This window comes from Ptychodera flava, unplaced genomic scaffold (assembly GCF_041260155.1).
Source record: "Ptychodera flava strain L36383 unplaced genomic scaffold, AS_Pfla_20210202 Scaffold_41__1_contigs__length_1339820_pilon, whole genome shotgun sequence".
NCBI lineage: Eukaryota > Metazoa > Hemichordata > Enteropneusta > Ptychoderidae > Ptychodera > Ptychodera flava.
The window spans coordinates 347,163-367,704 of record NW_027248363.1 but is presented as its reverse complement, the minus strand read 5'-3'; the positions used below and the strand labels follow the sequence as shown (position 1 = coordinate 367,704).

Here is a 20,542-nt window from a genome sequence, read left to right as displayed (position 1 = left end):
GTTTTATAACCTGTCAATAATGAATATCAATTGTGACCTGTACATTGTGGGAGATGAAGCTCTGTTGTTTTTTATAATTGAAAGTGTACTTTCTTTAATTCATATCTATTCTATGATAGACTCCAGGCGTTTAAATTAATGTTTTAAAACCCTTGTTTTGACAAGGTGAAACAAAGATAATTTCGCTTTATTCCAAAACACACATGGGAGAAGCCATATCTTGGACGTTGGCATCTATAAGGAAGTCTAGCCAAAAATAAATACAAAGTTGTTGGAATGAACTTTGTCTTTGTTAAAAATCGATACTTTTAATCTATCAAGATCTCGATTAACTCTCGTTAAGTACAACGAGTACATTTTCCCCAGAAGAGGGAGATAATTCCACGTTTCTGCAATCTAAGTTGTATCCGTTGGTGAATAATCCGGGTAAGACAAGTAATCAACCAAACTAAATCCAAAGAGCAACAGGCGAGGGAGAGACTGATACAAAGCCAGCGGTAAAAAGACAAAGAGGCTGCAGCCGACCACCATGACGGCAGGAAGAAGTGAATACGTCAAAAAATATTCAAAAATCGACTAAGTGAGCGTGAACTAATGTAGTATATCGGTGCAAAAACTGATGCGATGGTTGAATTGTATAACTTCGGGTGGGACTATGTTCGCGTGTCATCAGGTCAACTGCACTATGCAAAACACCCTGAATGCGGCAAAAATGAAACTATGTATTCATCTTATGCCAGAAAACGAACATAAGTGCAGCGAGCTGTATATATAATCCAAATTTTAAATGAGAGAATCCTTGAGTATGGCGTTGACGATCGAAGCATTATTGAGTCTATGATCTTAACAATGAACGCTCGATGATCTGTACATAAGATCTAACACACGAATTTTCTTAGAACACGCTTCATGCAACAATTTTTGATGATTTGTATCATTATTTTACGGTGCCGGTTTTTATGATGGTGTAAATCTCTTTATTCGGTTACAATGTTGGTATGGTGATTAATGAAATGTTAGGTTAGACTAATCATTTCAGTACAATGATTATCATTGATGAAGGATTATATTTTGTTCTTGTTGTGTTTTTGCATATACCTTATTCATTTGTCAATAAGACAACAATATATATATATATATATATATATATATATATATATATATATATATATATATATATATATATATTCACCATTGAGTCGGATTGTTATTTATGAACGTAATGAGGCTTACTAGTACAATTCAAGTTCGTGTATGTTCTATTCCTGTGATAAAAATTCAATTTAGTTCAGTTCCATTGGTAGCAATCTCGAATAATCATTACTTCCGCTCGATTTAAATCACAATGAGTGTTTGCCTAATGTTGTCGCCACACACGGCACGTTCAGAGCGCCTCTGCTGACGAGGGACGAAACGCAAATAATGTAATTCCAATTTTTACTTGGAAACCCTGCTTAAAATCAAAAAACAATTTCAATGAAAAAGAATAATGGTAACGTCAGTTCACATCAAGAAGATCATTCTTGGCTATTTTCAAAAAAGTTTCCAAGAGAATGCCATCAGTTTAATTATTCAATGTTATTCCTGTACCTATCAGATGTCAGCGCATACAGAGGTGACCAACCAAACAATTTTGATAAATGCTGTCGACTGTTAATGCTGCTATCCCTCTTTATGAACATCGACAATCTCTGCGTTTCTTGGGAGAATACTGGAACGACACGAAGAGTACCCTTCTATTATTTTTAAACCGTACAGTTTACAGTGACAATGCTATGAATACCATTTATCATAATTAAAATGTCTTAACTGTGTGCACGCCCTCATCAGGTGAACAATGGGACAGGAACATTTGGGACAAACCATGGTGGTGAAAGGGTTAAAGAAATACTGTCGACTGTTATTAAGCGTAAATATCTCACTCTCTGGAAATTCAAACAAATTAAAATAAGAAACAAAATTCCAATTTCCTTTGCAACTTCCCTCCGCCATGTTTCGAAAAATCCTTCATTCGGTTGATTTCCCCGCTTCTCTCTTCCAACAAGACAGCTCGCGGCCTGCCCCTACTTCCGCTACAAGATCTTACCTTTCCCCTACTACGGAGACTTATCTCCCTGCCCCGAACAATGATTGCGCTCTCCCCTACGAAGAAACGTAATCAAATCTATCAATCCACTGGCTTCATTTCCAAAGTTCCCATCGTAGCAAAAGAATGAATCTTTCCCGTCTTCCGTTGATCAAAAAACAAACATTTTCCCTCTTGGCTAATCGATACGGGAAAAAACTGTTCACCTATCACAAAAGCGATTGCTGACACTTTCCTTGCAGACAACTTTGTTGGTTGCGACTGATAGAGAGAATTACAGGTGTATGACTTCAACACATATCCCACGTCTTGTGCGCAGTCTCCGCTCTTTGGAAGGATACTTAGTCACGATTCCGCGTTTTTTTCTGCGGCAGATGAAAGAGACTGCCAAATAGCTGATAACCAAATCGATTTTAGTTGGTCGAAAAAGAGGCCTTATTCTGACCAAACTGCCGAATAGGCAGAATTTAAATAGAATTTAGATAATTTACATAAATTTATACACTGACAGTGTGGAAAATTCCAGTGGCAAGCGCAGGCTACGGCCCCGCAAAAAATTAAAACAGGGTTAACCGAATCGTCCAGACCATGTAATGTGGTCGCCATATTCAGTGTGAGATAAACCTGTGCTTTAGACAAACTATCTTCGCATTTATCTCACAGCAGTATCTATCACCTGACCCTGTTTTCCGTCCCAGGTGCAACACAATTTATTTGTCACATGCGTTTATCAACTTTTTGTGCAAAATTTGCAAATTTTAAATTCCCATGTCTCTTTATACAGGACGAAAACGGCACGGTTCGCTTTATATGCTGCATAAGTTTGAACGTAAACACGATTTCTTGTCCGACTCAAAGATGTTTTCATAATTTGCATCAATATTTTACGGTGCATTTTTATGCCGATGCTGATCTTTATCAGGTTAAAGTGTCTGTGCAGTTAGTAATGTTCTGTGGCGTTTCTGCTGATTGTAACACATTTCGATAAATGGCTGTATTTTGTTGTTGTATATTTTCGCAGATATCTTAAATCAAATTGATGAAGATATTGTTTGTCACTAAGACAGTTTAAAGCCGCCGTTCTCAATCCCAGGTTCGCGCATTAGTGGGTGCTCCAACCTGTCAATATAGTGTCGATTTCAATGTTTTGCGTCAAACGCAGCTATATTAGTAGATTTATAAACATAAACTATTCACGTCGAACGTCGATTGGTGCGTTAAAATACGTACATTTTTGCATGAGGTGTTTTCACCTACGTGGTCAAAACAGATTTCACCAATTACAGCAGTGTGTCTTGGCGCCGGATGAGGACCACGATCGATGCGGACACTGTCCTCGACCTACAAAATTACGACTACAAGTCAATATACTGGTATGCAAAAACACAATCTGCATCGCTCGATTCACTTAAATTCTTAGAACTAATATGCTTTTATTAAATTTGGAAACATCGATGTCGAAATAAGATAAAACGATTATTTGCTGAAGCTTGAATCGTGATTCCCACGTACTCAACCAGCAAACTCAAAACTTATGTGGCCAAGATGGCGGTTGAAAGTCAGAAAACAAGCCCAGATTATCGTGTATTACATTTTTTGCCAATTTGAGTTGCGAGACTTCGTTTTGATTGGAACCAAAAAAGTAAAAAAATCAGATGCATATCCAAAACTCGGACAGGGAATCTCGTAAATTTCTCAGACGTAGTGAAGTCTGACTGATATGTAGATCGGAACTGCATCGCGTCGGTTGTCGTCATAATATCGATTGCACTTGCACACAACGTCGTACGCTCTATTTTAGCGACGACAGAAAAAAACAAAGGAAGTCAAATAAACATTTAGTTTATTAGGAGACTCATGGAGATACAAAAGACACTCCATGGGAAACTATACACGGGTACCGTATCGCTTCACACCTCTGTGCCGGGGTATTGAACATTTCTTGATTTGTCATTCTGAGTTTAGCATCATTAGTTTGGCAATTACAACGCGTCTGTACGACTCCGACTCTGTCGGAAGTATAGGAACATCCTGGACCTGACATACGTTTGACGTGATTGGGGATATTTGGCCCGAAAACAGCATCCGATGCAGGCCGATGACGTAGTCGTCACAAGAAGAACATTGATACGCAATTTTACGTGACTTCTCTCGTCCGATCGTTATATCCAAACTTGCCCGGCGTACCGTACACGTTTGCCATCGTTTGGTGTAGGGTAGAAGCCACAAAACCAAACCAAACGGCCCTTTTCAGGACCACCAACATTTCCAAAAAGAGAGAACCCGATAATACATTTTCTTCTTCATGGTTACCAAGATCATGGAGGTACTACCTCCATGCCTAGATGTAGTCGACTAGAATGTAGTCTGATCACGTTTTTATTCCCAAAAATGTGGCGGGTAGGTACAAAAGTTGGAGAATTGTGAAGACGCTATTGCGCACGTCTTTCGACACTGGAAATCTTGACACATACTTAATTTATTTTTAGTCACCGTTAGCAGATAAGGCGAATGCTAATCGACATTAGGTACACATCCAGCTATTTCGTGTTTTACTTTGCACAGGGTTTGAGATTGACAGTGGTATTCAAATCCCATCGGCGTCCCCTGGGTCGACGTTCTCACTGGCCAAGCATAATTACTCACTAAAATTGTCCCGAAAACTTATCGGTTTGAAAAATATGGAGTCGTTATGTATTGATAAGGTATTTACCCTGCTGTAGAGCATTCCATTTTCTAAGTTTTCATTAAAAACAAGAAAAAACACTTTCTGGGGCTCTCTGTTCAAGCTACTCGGTCGGCGTTTCTTTGCCTAATGAGCGTCCTTTCATGTAATCCGGTATCTGTAACCAATGGGCGTCTTTAAGTGCGTGCATGGTCTAATCCTCAAAGATCAGTGTATTTCGGTTCCGTTGGTAGCAACCACGGCTGACCCCCACTGGCATCAATAGGTTCTACCCACAGACATTAAGGTACAATGCGACTTGGGGACAGACATTCGATTGCACAAACTTTTACGATTATTTTCAGATTTACCACTTGTGGGGGGTCTCATTTTAGAACTCTTGTTGTAAGAAAACTTCACCGGCTTAGTTTTTGTAAATTCTGAAATTTTATTATTCCCCATAGAGTTAAACAGAGGGATAGCGGCCATTTTGAATTTAAAATATCGGCAAATCTTGGGTTGTTTGTTTCTCTAGTACTAAATTTTGCACGATGACCACCGATGATTTTTATTCTTGAATTGAACTTATGAGCTAAAAACGGATAACTTTACTTTCATTTCCTTTTCAGAAGATTATTATCGGATATTTTCATCCAAGTTTGCACAGGGAAGGCCATGTTAAACTATTCAAATTAGTATTTCCTTATATTTCACATGTCAGCGCATTGATAGGTAGCAAACCAGACAATTTAAAGGCGTACTGTCGAGTGTTATTAAGCGTAAATGTATAACTCTCTGGAAATTCAAACAAATCAAAATAAGAAACAAAATTCCAATTTCTATTGCAACTGCCCTTCCGCCGTGTTTCGAACAATCCTTCTTTCGCTTGTATTCCCCCTCTTCTCTCTTCCCACAAGGCAGCTCGCTGCCTGCCTCCACTTCCGCTACACGATCTCCACTCACCTTTCCCCTACTATGGAGACTTAACTCCTTGCTCTGAAAAATGATTGAGCTCTCCCCTACGAAGAAACTGAATCAAACTTTCTGTCCAGCTGCTGGCTTTATTTCCAAAGTTCCCATCGTAGCAAAAGAATGGATCTTTCCCGTCTTCAAATGATCAAAAACAAACATTTTCCTTCTTGGCTAATCGATACGGGTTAAAAACTGTTCGCCTATCACAAAAGCGATTGCTGACACTTTCTAGGCAAACACCTTTGTTGGCTGCGACTGATAGAGAAGAATTACAGGTGTATGACTTTAACACATATCCCACGTCTGGTGTGCAGTCTCCACTCTTTGGAAGGATACTTAGTCACGATTCCGCGTTTTTTTTCTTGCGGCAGATGAAAGAGACTGCCAAATAGCTGATAACCAAATCGATTTTAGTTGGTCGAAAAAGAGGCCTTATTCTGACCAAACTGCCGAGTAGGCAGAATCTTGCTTAAATAGAATTAGATAATTTACATAAATTAACACACTGACAGCGTGGAAAATTCCAGTGGCAAGCGCAGGCTACGGCCCGCAAAAAATTAAAACAGGGTTAACCGAATCGTCCAGACCATGTAATGTGGTCGCCATATTCCGTGTGAGATAAACCTGTGCTTTAGACAAACTATCTTCTTATTTATCTCACAGCAGTATCTATCACCTGTTCCTGTTTTCCGTCCCAGGTGCAACACAATTTATTTGTCACGTGCGTTTATCAACTTTTGTGCAAAGTTTGCGAATTTTAAATTCCCATGTCGCTTTATACAGGACGAAAACGGCACGGTTCGCTTTTAAGGCTGCATAAGTTTGAACGTAAACACGATTTCTTGTCCCACTCAAAGATGTTTTCATAATTTGCATCAATATTTTACGGTGCATTTTTATGCCGATGCTGATCTTTATCAGGTTAAAGTGTCTGTGCAGTTATGAATGTTATGTGGCGTTTCTGCTGACTGTAACAAATTTCAATAAATGACTGTATTTTGTTGTAGTATATTTTCACAGATAACTTAAATCAGATTGATGAAGATTTTGTTTGTCAAACAGACAGCTTAAGTGCGTGCATGGTCTAATCCTGAAAGATCAGTTTATTTCGGTTCCGTTGGTAGCAACGACGGATAACCTCTACTGGCATCAATAGGTTCTACCTACAGACATTAAGGTACAATGCGACTCGGGGACAGACATTCGATTGCACAAACTTTTACGATTATTTTCAGATTTAACACTTGTTGGGGTTGTCATTTTAGAGCTCTTGATGTCAGAAAACTTGACCGGCTTAGTTTTTGTAAATTCTGATATTTATTATTGTCCATAGATAAATAAAGGGATAGCGGCCATTTTGAATTAAAAATATTGGTAAACCTTGGGTTGTGTGTTTCTCTAGTACTAAAATTTGCACGATAACCACCGATGATTTTTATTCTTGATTTGAACATATGAGCTAAAAAGGGATAACGTTGCTGCAATTTCCTTTTCAGAAGATTATTATCGGATATTTTCATCCAAGTTTGCACAGGGAAGGCCACGGTTAAAGTATTCAAATTAGTATTGCCTTATATTTCATATGTCAGCGAATTTATAGGTAGCAAACCAGACAATTTAAAGAAATACTGTCGAGTGTTTTTAAGTGTAAATGTATAACTCTCTGGAAATTCAAACAAATCAAAATAAGAAACAAAATTCCAATTTCCTTTGCAACTGCCCTTCCGCCGTGTTTCGAAAAATCCTTCTTTCGCTTGTATTCCCCCCTCTTCTCTCTTCCCACAAGGCAGCTCGCTGCCTGCCTCCGCTTCCGCTACACGATCTCCACTCACCTTTCCCCTAGTATGGAGACTTATCTCCTTGCTCTGAAAAATGATTGCGCTCTCCCCTACGAAGCAATGTAATCAAAATATCTATCAACCCACCGGCTTTATTTCCAAAGTTCCCAGCAGAGCAAAATAATGAATTGTTCCCGTCGTCAAAAGCGATTGCTGACATTTTCTGTGCAAACACTGTGACTTCGTTGGTTGCTAATGAGGATAGAGCAGAATTATCGGTGTGTGACTTTTACACTTGTCCCACGTCTGGTGCGCAGTCTCCGCTCTTTGGAAGGATAGTCAAAATTTCGCGTTCTACAACCGCTGAAAGTGACTGCCACGAAGCTGATAAATGCCCGATTTTGTGGGTCGACAAAGGGGCCGTACTCTTACCAAACTTCCGAGTGGCCAAAACCTTAATTAACTAGAATTTGGAGAATTTACATAAATTTACACACTGACAGTGCGGAAAATTCCAGAGGCATGCGCAGGCTATGGATCCGCCAAAAAAATAAACTGGGTTATCTGCTCGATGCCGAATCTATGCTTTAGACTAGCTATCTTCGCATTTATCTCATAGTATCTATCACCTGAGACTGTTTTCCGTCCCAGGTGCAACACAATTTATTTGTCACATGCATTTATCAACTTTTGGTCAAAGTTTGCGAATTTTAAGTTCCCTTGTCGCTTTATACAGGACGAAAATGGCGTGGTTCGCTTTATATGCTGTATAAGTTTCAAGAAAACATGGTTTCTCCTCCGACTCTCTAATTCATATCTCACAATGGTGATCACCTTGAATGTGCAAGGTGTTCGGTGTTTCTGTTCACACCTCAGATGTAGGCCTGAGTAGAATTCACTTCTCGGTAAAAAGCCTGCATATCGGTTAAAGCACCTTATGTTTTAGAGGCTAATACTTTGAACTTTGACATACTTTAGGGCAAAGGGACTGAAAATATAACACGATTTTATAAAAGAAGGAATTAAAATGAAAATAATACCATATAGGTTACAACAACGCTGCAGTCTCTTCGATAAAGTTAGGTTGCTGCATATAATGACAATTTATGCACTTCCCTTCTTGTTTTAATTACCGGTGATATTTATGTGTTTGTTGTCTTGTTATTAAAGTGACTTTCCTCGTGTATCGAAATGTCAATAAGAAAATCCAGTACATGTTACTGTTTATTGGCTTCATTCAATTTATAAAACTTCGTTATGACACAATTGTTCGTGTGTTCGTTGAATATTTTCTTTTAACAAAAAGTAAGGAAAATCGCTCAGTCACGGACTTCCTGTTCACGAAGAAATAATCTTCTTGTTTTATCCTGAAATACGGAATGGTTATAGTACACATTTTGGATGAGGTTTCTTTTATTTCTAAGAAAATTTCAGGAAAATGCATATGACAATATTATAATGGCAATAGCGTTTGTCAGCGTGACACTGCAACCAAGGCGAACAGCAGTTCACCCAGCAGCCGAAAGCTTAATGTGTAGTCGATATCGTAAAGCAGTACAATCCGTATGTGAGAAATAACCAGCATGCAGCTGGCGGATCATAGATAAATAAACGGGCGTGTTTGCATCAAGACGATAAGAAAATAACAGGGGCGAACACACGATACGCTATTTTAAAACGACAGGAATTATGATAAAGTTCATTTGACAGTGTACTGAGGACTCGCAAAAGTAAACACTATCGTTTTGCAGCGAATAAAGGGTGACATTATGTAGGTCGAAGGAAATAGTCCTGGAGTTTTGAATTCCATTTCTTGTTGCGTTTATTAAAAAAACGCGTCTTCCGAAGCACAGGTCCATGTTATTGTATTTTTTTAGGGGTTTAGGATTATGCAGGCATTATTAAATAATCAGTGCGTAAATGAAATATTTTCAATAATATAGAAAGAATTTCTCTGTCCCCAGTACCCGCACGATCGTGAATTCATGGAATAATTAAGAGTCTCATTCAATTTGCACATGGTCGCAGATCAACACATATATGATTATTAGATTGTTAAGTACCTTCGCTTAAAATACAACTACCAGAATAACTCTCAGGTTTCTTGACCTGCCTAAGTTTGCATGTTGCCACAGCAATACTTACTAATGTCTTGGAGTGGCACACTCCTACGGAACAGCATTAACGCCCTCACATATTAAATTTTAGTTTCTTATGAGGTATTCCATTGAGAAAATACATGTTTTTAGTTTATAAAAAGAAAAATATGAACAATGTAGAAAAAATTTAAAATATCTGGCTTCAAGCTTAACATTTTCTTACGCATTAGATTAGTGTGGGAATAATTGAGAGGGCATCTGCTGGTTTGGTTTGTGTGGTTGTCGCATATCTTGACACAACACAGTGCTTGTCTTTTGTATGTGGATGATATATGTGTTTTGCTAAAGATGAACCACCTGTTGCATCTTGTGCTCATATCATTTCTTTCTACGTCCTCTGCGTAAAGCAACTAGAGAATTTCATAAAACCTTGCTGATCTGAATATGTGATTTTTAATTTTAATATGTATGTATGTATTAGTATGTATGTATGTATGTATGTATGTATGTATGTATGTATGTATGTATGTATGTATGTATGTATGTATGTATGTATGTATGTATGTATGTATGTATGTATGTATGTACGTAAAGTCTATTTTTGTCCCCTTTATAAAACAAACCCAAGTCAATTTTTCTCAGATTTTTTGCCAAAATTTTGAGAAAAATTGTAGCAAATGAAATGTGATGTCCATTCGGTTCAAAATTATCAAAAACTTACAGAAAAAGTCATGAAAATTGATAAATTTTTGCACTAATGTTTTGGCGGGAGAAAATTACAGCGCTCAATTAGTACATGTAGATGATAGTGGTAAAGTCTATTTGGGGACATTCCGTTACTGCGCTTCCAGACTTTTTACTAGTTGCATCCTTGCTCTAGGGGATGTAACAAACGTGCTTTGATAATCTCGTATTTTCGTCTTTACACATATGCCTACAGATGTTCATTGTCGTTGCCAGAAAATTTTCACTATGGCTTAAAATAGAACACAACTCCGGGACAGTAATTCGAGCTATTAAATGTAATCAACTCTCTTCTGATATACCACCAGTTGGGGCTCTTTTTAAAGCTCTTAATGAAAAACAAGTTTTCATCCTCTTCGTTTTGCGAAAATCGAAAATTTTATTTCCCCCCCCCTTACAGTTGAAACTTGGATGGCGACCATTTTGAATTCCAAATATCGGGAAATGCACAGTGACTAGTCTCTCGAGTAACAAATTTTGCATGGTGACGCCTGATTCTTATTCTTGCTTTGGTAAGAGAACGGTTGAAAGTTTCGTGGGGAAAGTTTTAGTAAAAGTTCAAGTCATTCACTTTTGAGGCGCATACTACCTTAAAATGTAAATTGTTAGTCCGCCTGCCGAGAAGGTCACAGTACGGGAGCTGCACTAGTTACAGTGCACAATGATGTGTTGCGAGCCCTTGGTCAGCGTTGTGACGTCATTCTGATCTTTCTGCAGCCTTCGACACCATCGACCATGATATCTTAATACACATACTTTGTAGGTTAAAAATTTATGGCACTGTACTCGATTGATTTAATAAAAATGAGAGTGTCTTTCGGGTCAGTGATGTCGGATGCTCTGTTGCTCGATTCTGTTGTTCCCCAGGGCTCAGTTTTTGGCTCTGTGTAGTTTTTCGGTCTGTATAGTGAACATCTTTTGAACGTCATAACAATGCACGGTTCAGATGCTATATTTTACGCTCATGATTCCCAGCTTTACGTCACTTGTTTCCGTGGCTCTGCACCCCGTCGCACAAATTGAGAACTGTATTAAAGAGATTTGTCACGGGGTCTGCAATAACAAGTTAGCCCTTAATAGCAGCAAAACGTAAGTGATACGGTTTTCCTCAAAGTTTAGTGATGGGGTCGTTCACGTCCCTGTGACATACAAGTTGGCAGTGCCAGCGTTCATTCACCACCAGTAGCCTACTGTTTGTGATCATGGTGTCACTCTAGATGCATCAGCATCTATGTCTCCTCATGTCGCAGGTTTGACTGAATCAGCTTCATTTGCTCTTTGGAAAAGTAGTAAAATACGCAAGCTTCTTGATCAGACTTCGACTGAAAAATTAGTTCATGTTTTCGAAACATCTAGACTGAATTACTGTAACAGCCTTCTTTCGGGTTTCCCCACGTGTCAAGTAAAGAAAATACAACTGATTCAAAGTTTCGCTGCACGCCTGGTATCAACAATTAAGAAATCAGACCGCATACAGCCAGTCCTGCGTAACTTGCATTGGTTTCCTGTTCACAAGCGAGTAGAGTTTAAAATTTTATGTCCAACTTTTAAGGTTAAAAACATTACTGCACCGCGCTATTTAAAAGAGGTCTTACGCATTCGAAAGAAAAAAGTAACCCTTACGTTGTAAGAAATAAAACATGATCATACGTCACCTCAAAACGCTTTGGATGAGAAAATACTTAATTACCCAACGATTCATACCAATGCAAAATGTTCTAACTCTATGTACACAAAGGAAATTTTTGACGTTCACAAAAGTCGGATGGTGAAAGTTAAGTTCTAAATAGGCTTTAAATTCAGTCCGCACAGGCAGCGTACTGTGAAATAAATTTGAGCGTTTAAAAACTGTGCCCCAGGCACATGTTACCTTATGACATCTTGTTCCACAATTTTTGGCCAGCTGACTATATTCATTCGTTTGTGAGGATTATTATCCATTGTTGTCACTTATAAAGTAATCCCTTCTAACTCTAAGATGTGTTGGCCCGAAAACAAGTCGGAGATATACCATCGCCGGCTGCTAAACATACTCCGATTTTAAGATTGGAAAGTTTGTCGACACAAAAAAGTGCCAGGGGTATAGGCGAGACCAGCGCATACAAGTTTACGGAAGAAGATCAGAAGGACACAAGGAGAGAAAGACGTACAGAACTAACGGAGGACAAGACTCATCAATTGGGCTGTAACGATTTTTACAGGTAGAGTCGTATATTCAGAGACACGTAGATGGAAATTATGGAAAGAATGACAACGTCATAATGGAAAATTTCAACAAGGCTCTTTCAAACATAAACCGGGTTATCACGTACATCATTGCGTTGAGTCTTAAGAATGAGGTCCTTCAGAAAATTTCCCCCCTGCTTGCAGCTATCGATAGGAAGCCAATTTTACTATATTTGGCTCTGAAACAGATGGGAATGACAAGTGTCTCACGTTTGTTGATGATACAGGTTGATATTGGGCGGATATTGAAGATAACATTGACAGGTAAAATAATTACCTTGAGCGCCTGTATGTCTTTATAAACGCAGGGCTTCAGTACCTACATCAGTGTGGAACTACAGTTCAACAAGGTAAGATTGGATAAACTTTCATGCTTTTAGAATTCGTGCTTCTCTGTTTAAGGTAGAACGCGCCTCGGGGAAAGATATTTGGACTCCTATTTTTTTCAATTCTTTTCTGATCTACCACATTTGCGGTTCGTTTTGAAGCTCTTTGAGTAAGAAAAACTTTCATTGTTTTAGTTTTACGAAACTCTAAAAATTTATATTACTCCATAGAGTCATCACAGGAATGGCGGCCATTGTGAATTTCGAATATCTGTAAATCTTGAGTAATTTGTTTCTCTAATACCAAACTTTCCACATGACCCAGGACTTTTATTCTTGATTTTTGAAGTGTGCGGAGGATGGATTCCTTGAGGAAAATTTGAGCGAAAATTTATGTCTTTCACTTTCGAGGCGCATACTACCTATAATGGCAGTACGACATTTGCTTAATCGTCATGTGAATGGACAGTATTAAAGTTGAAATAAGAGATGTACCCTTTAATTTCAATAAAGTGGACCATGCTACTAACAATGTTACTTCTTTTTCATTGCATATTCAAACGCTCTTTTTGTTTCCATCAGACAATCTTCAAGATGCGTATTCTCCTTCTGGCACTCCTTGTCGCCGCAGCCAGCGCTGCCCAATTGGCACCTTACCTTGAGGTTAAGAATGCTATCAAGAACAGGTACTTCGTGAAGGTCAAGGTAACTAATACATATTATCATCTACTAATAGATACTTAGATAAATGAACGTTCGATTCGAGCGTTTTTGGGGTTGTTCTTTATAGGGCGTGCAGTTCTTACACAATTTTGATATACTTGGCGCACTTAAATAAACAACAAAATCTTCAACGTTTGTGTATGAATTTTAATTCATTTTGCAAGCATGTAAATATTTATTTCGAGAAATGTTTTTGCCAGGACATTGCCCGACAAAGTAAGGCTCTCTGAATTTTGCGACATTTTTTTGGAAAGGGAAACTCCGTTCTTTGTTCAAATTACACGATTGAGGTATGATTAGGTCTGCCATGTTTTTTGTTCTCTATCGTAACTTGTTCACCGTTTGCCAACCCATTTCCTGGCAGTTCTATTACATTTTTGAATGTGTCAAAATCTGTAAATTTTAACCCCCCCCCCCCCCCTCCATAGTGATAAAATAGCTCCATCAAAAAGGGAATCAACGCGAATATACAATATACTGCCTAAAGAATTTATCCAGTCAATGCTAAAGGAAGGTTTTAAAACACAGCGTCATAGTTCAATGTATTCGTAGCGTAGCGTTTTTCTAAGAGGGCAAATATGATAAAGATCTGAACAGAAAACGATTGGAACCAATTTAAGAGAACAGGATCTTTTAATTGTTGAAATTAATCGAAAGTGTTCGGTGTCCTATAAATGATAGTTTTTATATAACAAATTATCAGTAAAAATAAGAAAATTGCGAAAACAGTTGATGAGCTTAAATTTACTGATTCAACCTACATAACTACAATATCCTTTTCTCCAAAATTAGTTCCAATCGTGTTATAGGCAGAAATATTTGCTTAATGGCATGCTACTATACCTTTCACCACGCCAATTCTACACATTCAGCATCCGGACAAAACCTATCGGCCACGCTTGGTATAATGCAGAATGCCAAGCTTTGCCAGACAATACATTAAGAATTAGTTGTTTTACAAGTTTATATTAAGTCGTTTGGAAATGAAGACAACATGCTCTGGTTTGTCTTGTAAATTGTCGTCTTTACCTGCCAATTTTTAAGGCACAATATGCCTGGAATATGAAAGCCTTAAACTATTGCTCAAACTTTCCAGAATGGAACTTTTAATCATTCACTAACCATATCAAAAATAAAAAGCGATGTTCACCGTGCACATATTGGTACCAGGGAAACGATCTGACACTTTCCGATATACGAAATTCAAAATGACCACGGACACTGTTAACTCTATGCCGAAAAAGTTAATTTTCGCAACATCTTAGACGATGAAAATGTTTCGTACTCGAAGAGCCCCACAAGTAGTGGGTAAGAAAAGTTTGGATGTCCGAATATTTGTTCCCGATACGCATTCTACATTAAGTATACCATGCACGTCTAAGGAACCGCTGTCATATATTCGCGTTCTGCGTCGTTTACAGGATGGCATCGAGGTTGCTTCTGCATTGGATAGACTTCCTTCCCGCGCAATGGTCGCAAATATCTACAGAAGCGTCTTCAATGGTTTCGTCGTGGAACACTTTGGATCTGTCAACTCTGTAAGTAACCCTTCTCGCCCTTCCAATGGAGCAATGGAGATTACCACGTGACTTAAACACAGATAAAATCCCTCTCGTTACGCTATGACCTGCCGTTCAAGGAAATTTGTCTTTTCAGTTCTTAAGACTTTGATGTACTGTCACTTATGATTTACTTTTCTATTTTATTCATTTATTCAAAATAACGCTTCTTGTTCCACCATTATAATCTATCAAAGTCCTTCGTGTAAACTGAGGTGTACACAAAACCTACGTCTTTGCCACGTTCAAGTGTTATTGTGGACGGCTGAATGAAAGGTTTAACCAGAATTCCTTAGTAAACAATGACATTCCATACTCTGTGACTAAAATGTTTCTGTGCTGACACTAATTATTTCAGATAGCGAAAACGAGGTAGAGAATATGTCTTTTGTTTTCTAAAACCAAAATAGAATCGTACTTGTAGAAAGATATACTTTGATACTGTCCCTTATAATCCATGTCCAATATCAAGGTGTCACTGAGAAGCAAGATAAACCACTGACCTTCACGCTGCTCATGCATAAGCACAAAGCCATCGTTCTTTATAGTAATTGTGAGAGGCGGATTCATGATGAGATCAAAGGGGCAGTTAGCAAAGTACTAGTAATCACATTATCATGCAATTGAAACTTATACTTTATCACTCTGTTCGTTTGATCATCCAGCTGAGACAACTGCCCTTCGTTGAATACGTTGAGGACGATTCCATCATGAAAGCTGATGTTGAATGGGGATGTGATCGTCTTGATCAGAGAAACCTGCCACTCGATGGAGTAATGGACATCTATGGTAAGAAATATCACCCTAGATAATTCATATGCCTTGTTTTAGTCCCAGTGAGTGCACAGTGTTTAAGTACTGTTGGTTACAAGAATCACAGCACTTAATTGAGCGATTTCAATCATATAAAAGTCATCCAAATGAAGTTAAAGTGACATCATAATATTAATGGTTCAGGTTGGGCTTATATACATTTTGTGCATCGGTAGTATAATTGTATCACTAATGTAGTATGCGCCTCGCAAGTGAAAGACATACATTTGGTGAAACTTTCCTTAGGGAATCTTTCAACCATTCTCTTTCAAAATCGACAATAAAAATCAGGGGTCAGCGTGCAAATTGTAGTACAAGAGAAAAAAGTTACCCAGGATTTACCAATATTTGAAATTCAAAATGGCCGCCATACCTGTGTTAACTCTATGGAAGAAAAATACATATTTCGATTTCCGAAACAATAATATAGCCGGTGAAAGTTTTTCTTTTTCGAAGAGCTTCCAAATGAACCCCTACAAGTGGTAGATCAAAAAAGAATTTTGAAAGTTTGAGAGTCCTAATGTCGGTCCCGAGACGTACTCTACCCTAAAAGGCAAGGTCGACAATATTAGGTTATATTTGGGACGAGCAATTCATTACGATATTCTCTCTTCATCTATGAGCTTCGTTTGTCAGTAAAGTAGGTTTGAAATTGATAATGCGATTGAGTGTCGTTAAAGTGCCGGCTTGCTGAGTAGAAAGTCTTACAAATTTTTTTCTTGACTTGCGTTCTTTTCTCAATAATCCATTAATAAACTCAAGTATTGAAATCGTTCACATTTGCAGTGGCATGATAGTTGCGATGCAAATTGACGAATAAGACCGAAAGGTTAAAGTAATCTTCGTATCAGTTTCTATTAAGCTTCACTCTTATTTAAATGTGCTACAGATACATATGTCAGCGATACACCTGTTCAAGATAGTGAAAATGACGCTATAATAAAGGTCGACAACCGTGTTATGGTATCAATCTGACGTTGGATAGGGTGTCAGTGCGATTCTATGTAGGTACCTCTCAGCTCAGTTTTAGCCAAGAGAGTTAGCGCTAGCAAATGAGTGAAATTGCTCCATTATAATCCCCGCTAAAAAAAACCCGCGTGTCAATAGCATATTTTTTCCACGCACAGGTACCGGTAATGGGGCCAACGTTTTCATTGCTGACACTGGTATCCGCTACACCCATCAGGAATTCAATGGTCGTGCTCATCCCTTCTACGATTTTACAAGTGGTCGTGATGTAAGTAATAATAAAATATCCCCGTCGTAGTTTGTACAAAATGCTATTGTGACCATTTGCTCTTGGGCTAATATCCTAAAATGGTGATATTTTTACCATATTTGACCACAGGTAAAAACATGTATTCAAGGAAACGTTTGCGATTTGATTTATACATCGTTGCAAAGAGGCAAGACACTTCAGGATATTTCACCAATACACGACATACAGTAAACTTAGAAACACTTCAGATTGTTTTAAAATATACCTGTCTTCAATTAAACTCTCAGCGGTTCTATTCGATGTAGCAAATACAATGTGCGTATATCATGCAACCTTGACGGGGACGTCGTTTACGAAAGAAAGTAAAAAAAAAACTTATAGAAAAGGCTAGACGAATAGAAAAGGATAGGCGAATCACATGCAGGATATTTTTAAAACGGAGAGTGTTGTTCCCCTTATAAAATTACACCACAATCATTGCTATCATAATGGTGTTTTTTGTACAAAAGAGATTTCTAGCTTCTATCCTGTTCGAGGATCTCATAATCTGGTAGCATTTTATTGATCAACCCCCAAAAATCTTCCTTTGCACGTATAATAGTCGGATATATACATTAAGGAACAAATAATACTATGCTGTTTCAGGGTTCTGATTGCCATGGTCACGGAACCCATTGCGGTGGTACTGCCGTCGGTAATGATGTTGGTGTTGCAGTTGAAGCAACCGTTTACTCTGTGCGTGTTCTCAACTGCCAGGGATCTGGTTTGACCTCCAACATCGTGGCCGGTAAGATTCTTACATTATGAGGACACCTTGATGCCTGATGTGTGAGTAATATGACACACTTGGTTATCAGAATAATCTTGCTTTTTGCTGAGTGTTGTTTTTCCAAAAAAGTATGGTACAGATATACAAAATTCAAGTTTGGGCTTTTGCGACTTACTTGCAATTTTTCTTATATAGCTCTACAAACTAAAGGCACACTCGGATTAAATTCTACAGATATATCAATATTACTCTTTAAGTCAACTTTCGTTGTCTTGTATTTCACAACGAACACTTCAGGTTTGGACGCCGTTGCTGCTGGTGGACCAAAACCAGGCGTTGTCTCCATGTCTCTGGGAGGTGGTGCCAGTACATCCTTGGATAACGGTGTCAGAAATGTCATCGCTGCTGGCTACCCAACCTCTGTTTCCGCTGGTAACTCTAATGCCAATGCTTGCAACCAATCCCCAGCCAGAGTTGCAGAGGTATGTTAGAGAAATTTAGGTCAGCTACATAGAGATTTTAAAACGGAGGATGCGCAGCAGTACGTTAACGCAGGAAACACATACAAGTATGAAGTGACTCTATCACCACATATTTGAACAAGAAACCCGTCAACAATGTATATGTTCGGAAGGACAATAAAACGTAACATTTTTTGTGGTGCACTTTATTGTGAAGATCTAACCTATTAATGATCGAACTCCTGTTATTTCCCAATTAAAATATGTTCATTTTGTTACCAGGCCGATACCGTTGGGTCTACCGACAGTTCTGACCGCAGATCATCATTCTCTAACTTCGGTAGCTGTGTTGATCTCTTTGCTGGCGGTACAAGTGTTAGAAGCTCATACCATACTAGCGATACCGCATACCAAACCATGAGTGGTACCTCTATGTCTTGCCCACACGTTGCAGGTCAGTTCAAATTACTGTCTCTTGCGAAAGAGGGGGGGAAGTAACGTCTTGAAAAGTACGCAACGTGGGTATCTTGTAAGTTAGCTATACAATATGAGTGGCAGATTTATTATTTCAATGTTCGTCGCATATATTAACATTCTGTAGGTCACTCTATGTTTGCAAAGATTCACAGACGGAAATATGAATAATTGTTACATTATTCGTGCTATAGACCATGTCATGAGAACATTTTCGCACGTTCAGTCACTCATGAATTCTGCCGTCCATCGTTGTTTTATCTTTCTATGATAAGAGCTGCGGTAACTGTAAGATGTACTTCCCTATCACAGGTGTCACCGCTGTTCATCTTGCCAGTGGCCAATGCAGCACTGGTGCTAACTGCAAGAGCAAACTGACCGGTGACGCCACGTCTGGTGTTATTTCAAATCCTGGCACAGGATCTCCAAACTTGCTTCTCTATTGCAATTAGATACGTGAGTACTATTATTGGAAGTAAACACCTTTCTGAACAAAAGCTTCCAGAGTTTCTTTGTTTTTCCGTCTTACAATTGAAGCCATCTGAATACGATTTCACTTCAATGGTACACTGACCGAACAGTTCTTCAAAGCTTGAGTCGAAATTTTAGAAATATCTAACAAGGCCCTTTTCTACTGTGACGCTTTTGAGAATGTAATTAATTTTGAATCTTAGTGGACGTATATTACAACTTTTAAAGACTACTTGGTGTAGTGATAATAAGCCCTTTACAAAACAGTATATTCATGAAGGAAACCCTTTCCACTTCAGACCTGACATCACTGTTAAATATCACAAAAATGGTATAAGAAAGAAATTCGTGCTCTTCTAAATTTTGTGAAAAGCAAATCCAAAAAGATTTTTGTTTGATATACAGTGTTCTTATGTAGTGTTTGTAATAAAAACATATGAAAGTTCCGATACTTTGGGACCACAATGGTAAATGGATTATGAAGGTTTCTGTACGTCGAGTGAACAAGTAAGCAAATCAGGTGCCTAAACTCATTCCTTAATAACTAATATTTAAGCAAGGACACTCATTTGAGAGCCCTACGACGATAAACATCTTACTGAAATTTACCGAGCTACTCTGTTTAACTAAATTTTAATGAAAAACAATAATAGCAAATAACTATAATTCGGTGCTTTCAAAATCTTAAATACAATCAATAGCAACATTGCATTCGGTTAGCCAAAATTATAGATAAGCTCTTGTATGATTCATAGTGATGTGTCTAGGATTATTTGAATAGGAATATTAATGACTAAGCTTGAAATACTTTTTGAAGACTAATTACCTTTTTTCATTTTTTTTGTTTTCAGTCCTGATGATGTAGTACCAGCTGAGAAAGCTTCGATCTCAAAACTCTGTTTCTGTAGATTAATTGAGAAGAATAAATATGTTAAATAGCAAATATATTGTCATTCGTTCATTCATTCGTTCATTTATTTCTTTACTCTTGGTATTGTTTGAGTGTATGATTGGGTTTTTTACTTTCCAACTGCCACGACACTGACACATTCAAATCTTAACTTTTCGCAATCAAATAATAAAGTAAGTCAAATTTATCTTCAGTAATCAAATTCTTGTTAGACATTTTCTGACTAGCCAACTCAAGTGGGATCCGG

At 38.1% G+C, this 20,542-nt stretch overlaps 1 protein-coding gene across 1 annotated transcript; it reads left to right on the top strand.

Moving 5' to 3' along the window:
- The first annotated feature begins 12,806 nt into the window (after nucleotides 1-12,806).
- Nucleotides 12,807-20,328, top strand: LOC139127992 (aqualysin-1-like). Its single transcript, XM_070693853.1, has 10 exons — nucleotides 12,807-12,920; nucleotides 13,479-13,601; nucleotides 15,041-15,157; nucleotides 15,844-15,967; nucleotides 17,119-17,228; nucleotides 17,856-17,997; nucleotides 18,277-18,461; nucleotides 18,723-18,894; nucleotides 19,227-19,370; nucleotides 20,237-20,328. Exons 2-9 carry the CDS (start codon nucleotides 13,491-13,493, stop codon nucleotides 19,364-19,366), a joined length of 1,101 nt encoding a protein of 366 aa, XP_070549954.1. The 5' UTR covers nucleotides 12,807-12,920; nucleotides 13,479-13,490; the 3' UTR covers nucleotides 19,367-19,370; nucleotides 20,237-20,328.
- Nucleotides 20,329-20,542: the final 214 nt, after the last annotated feature.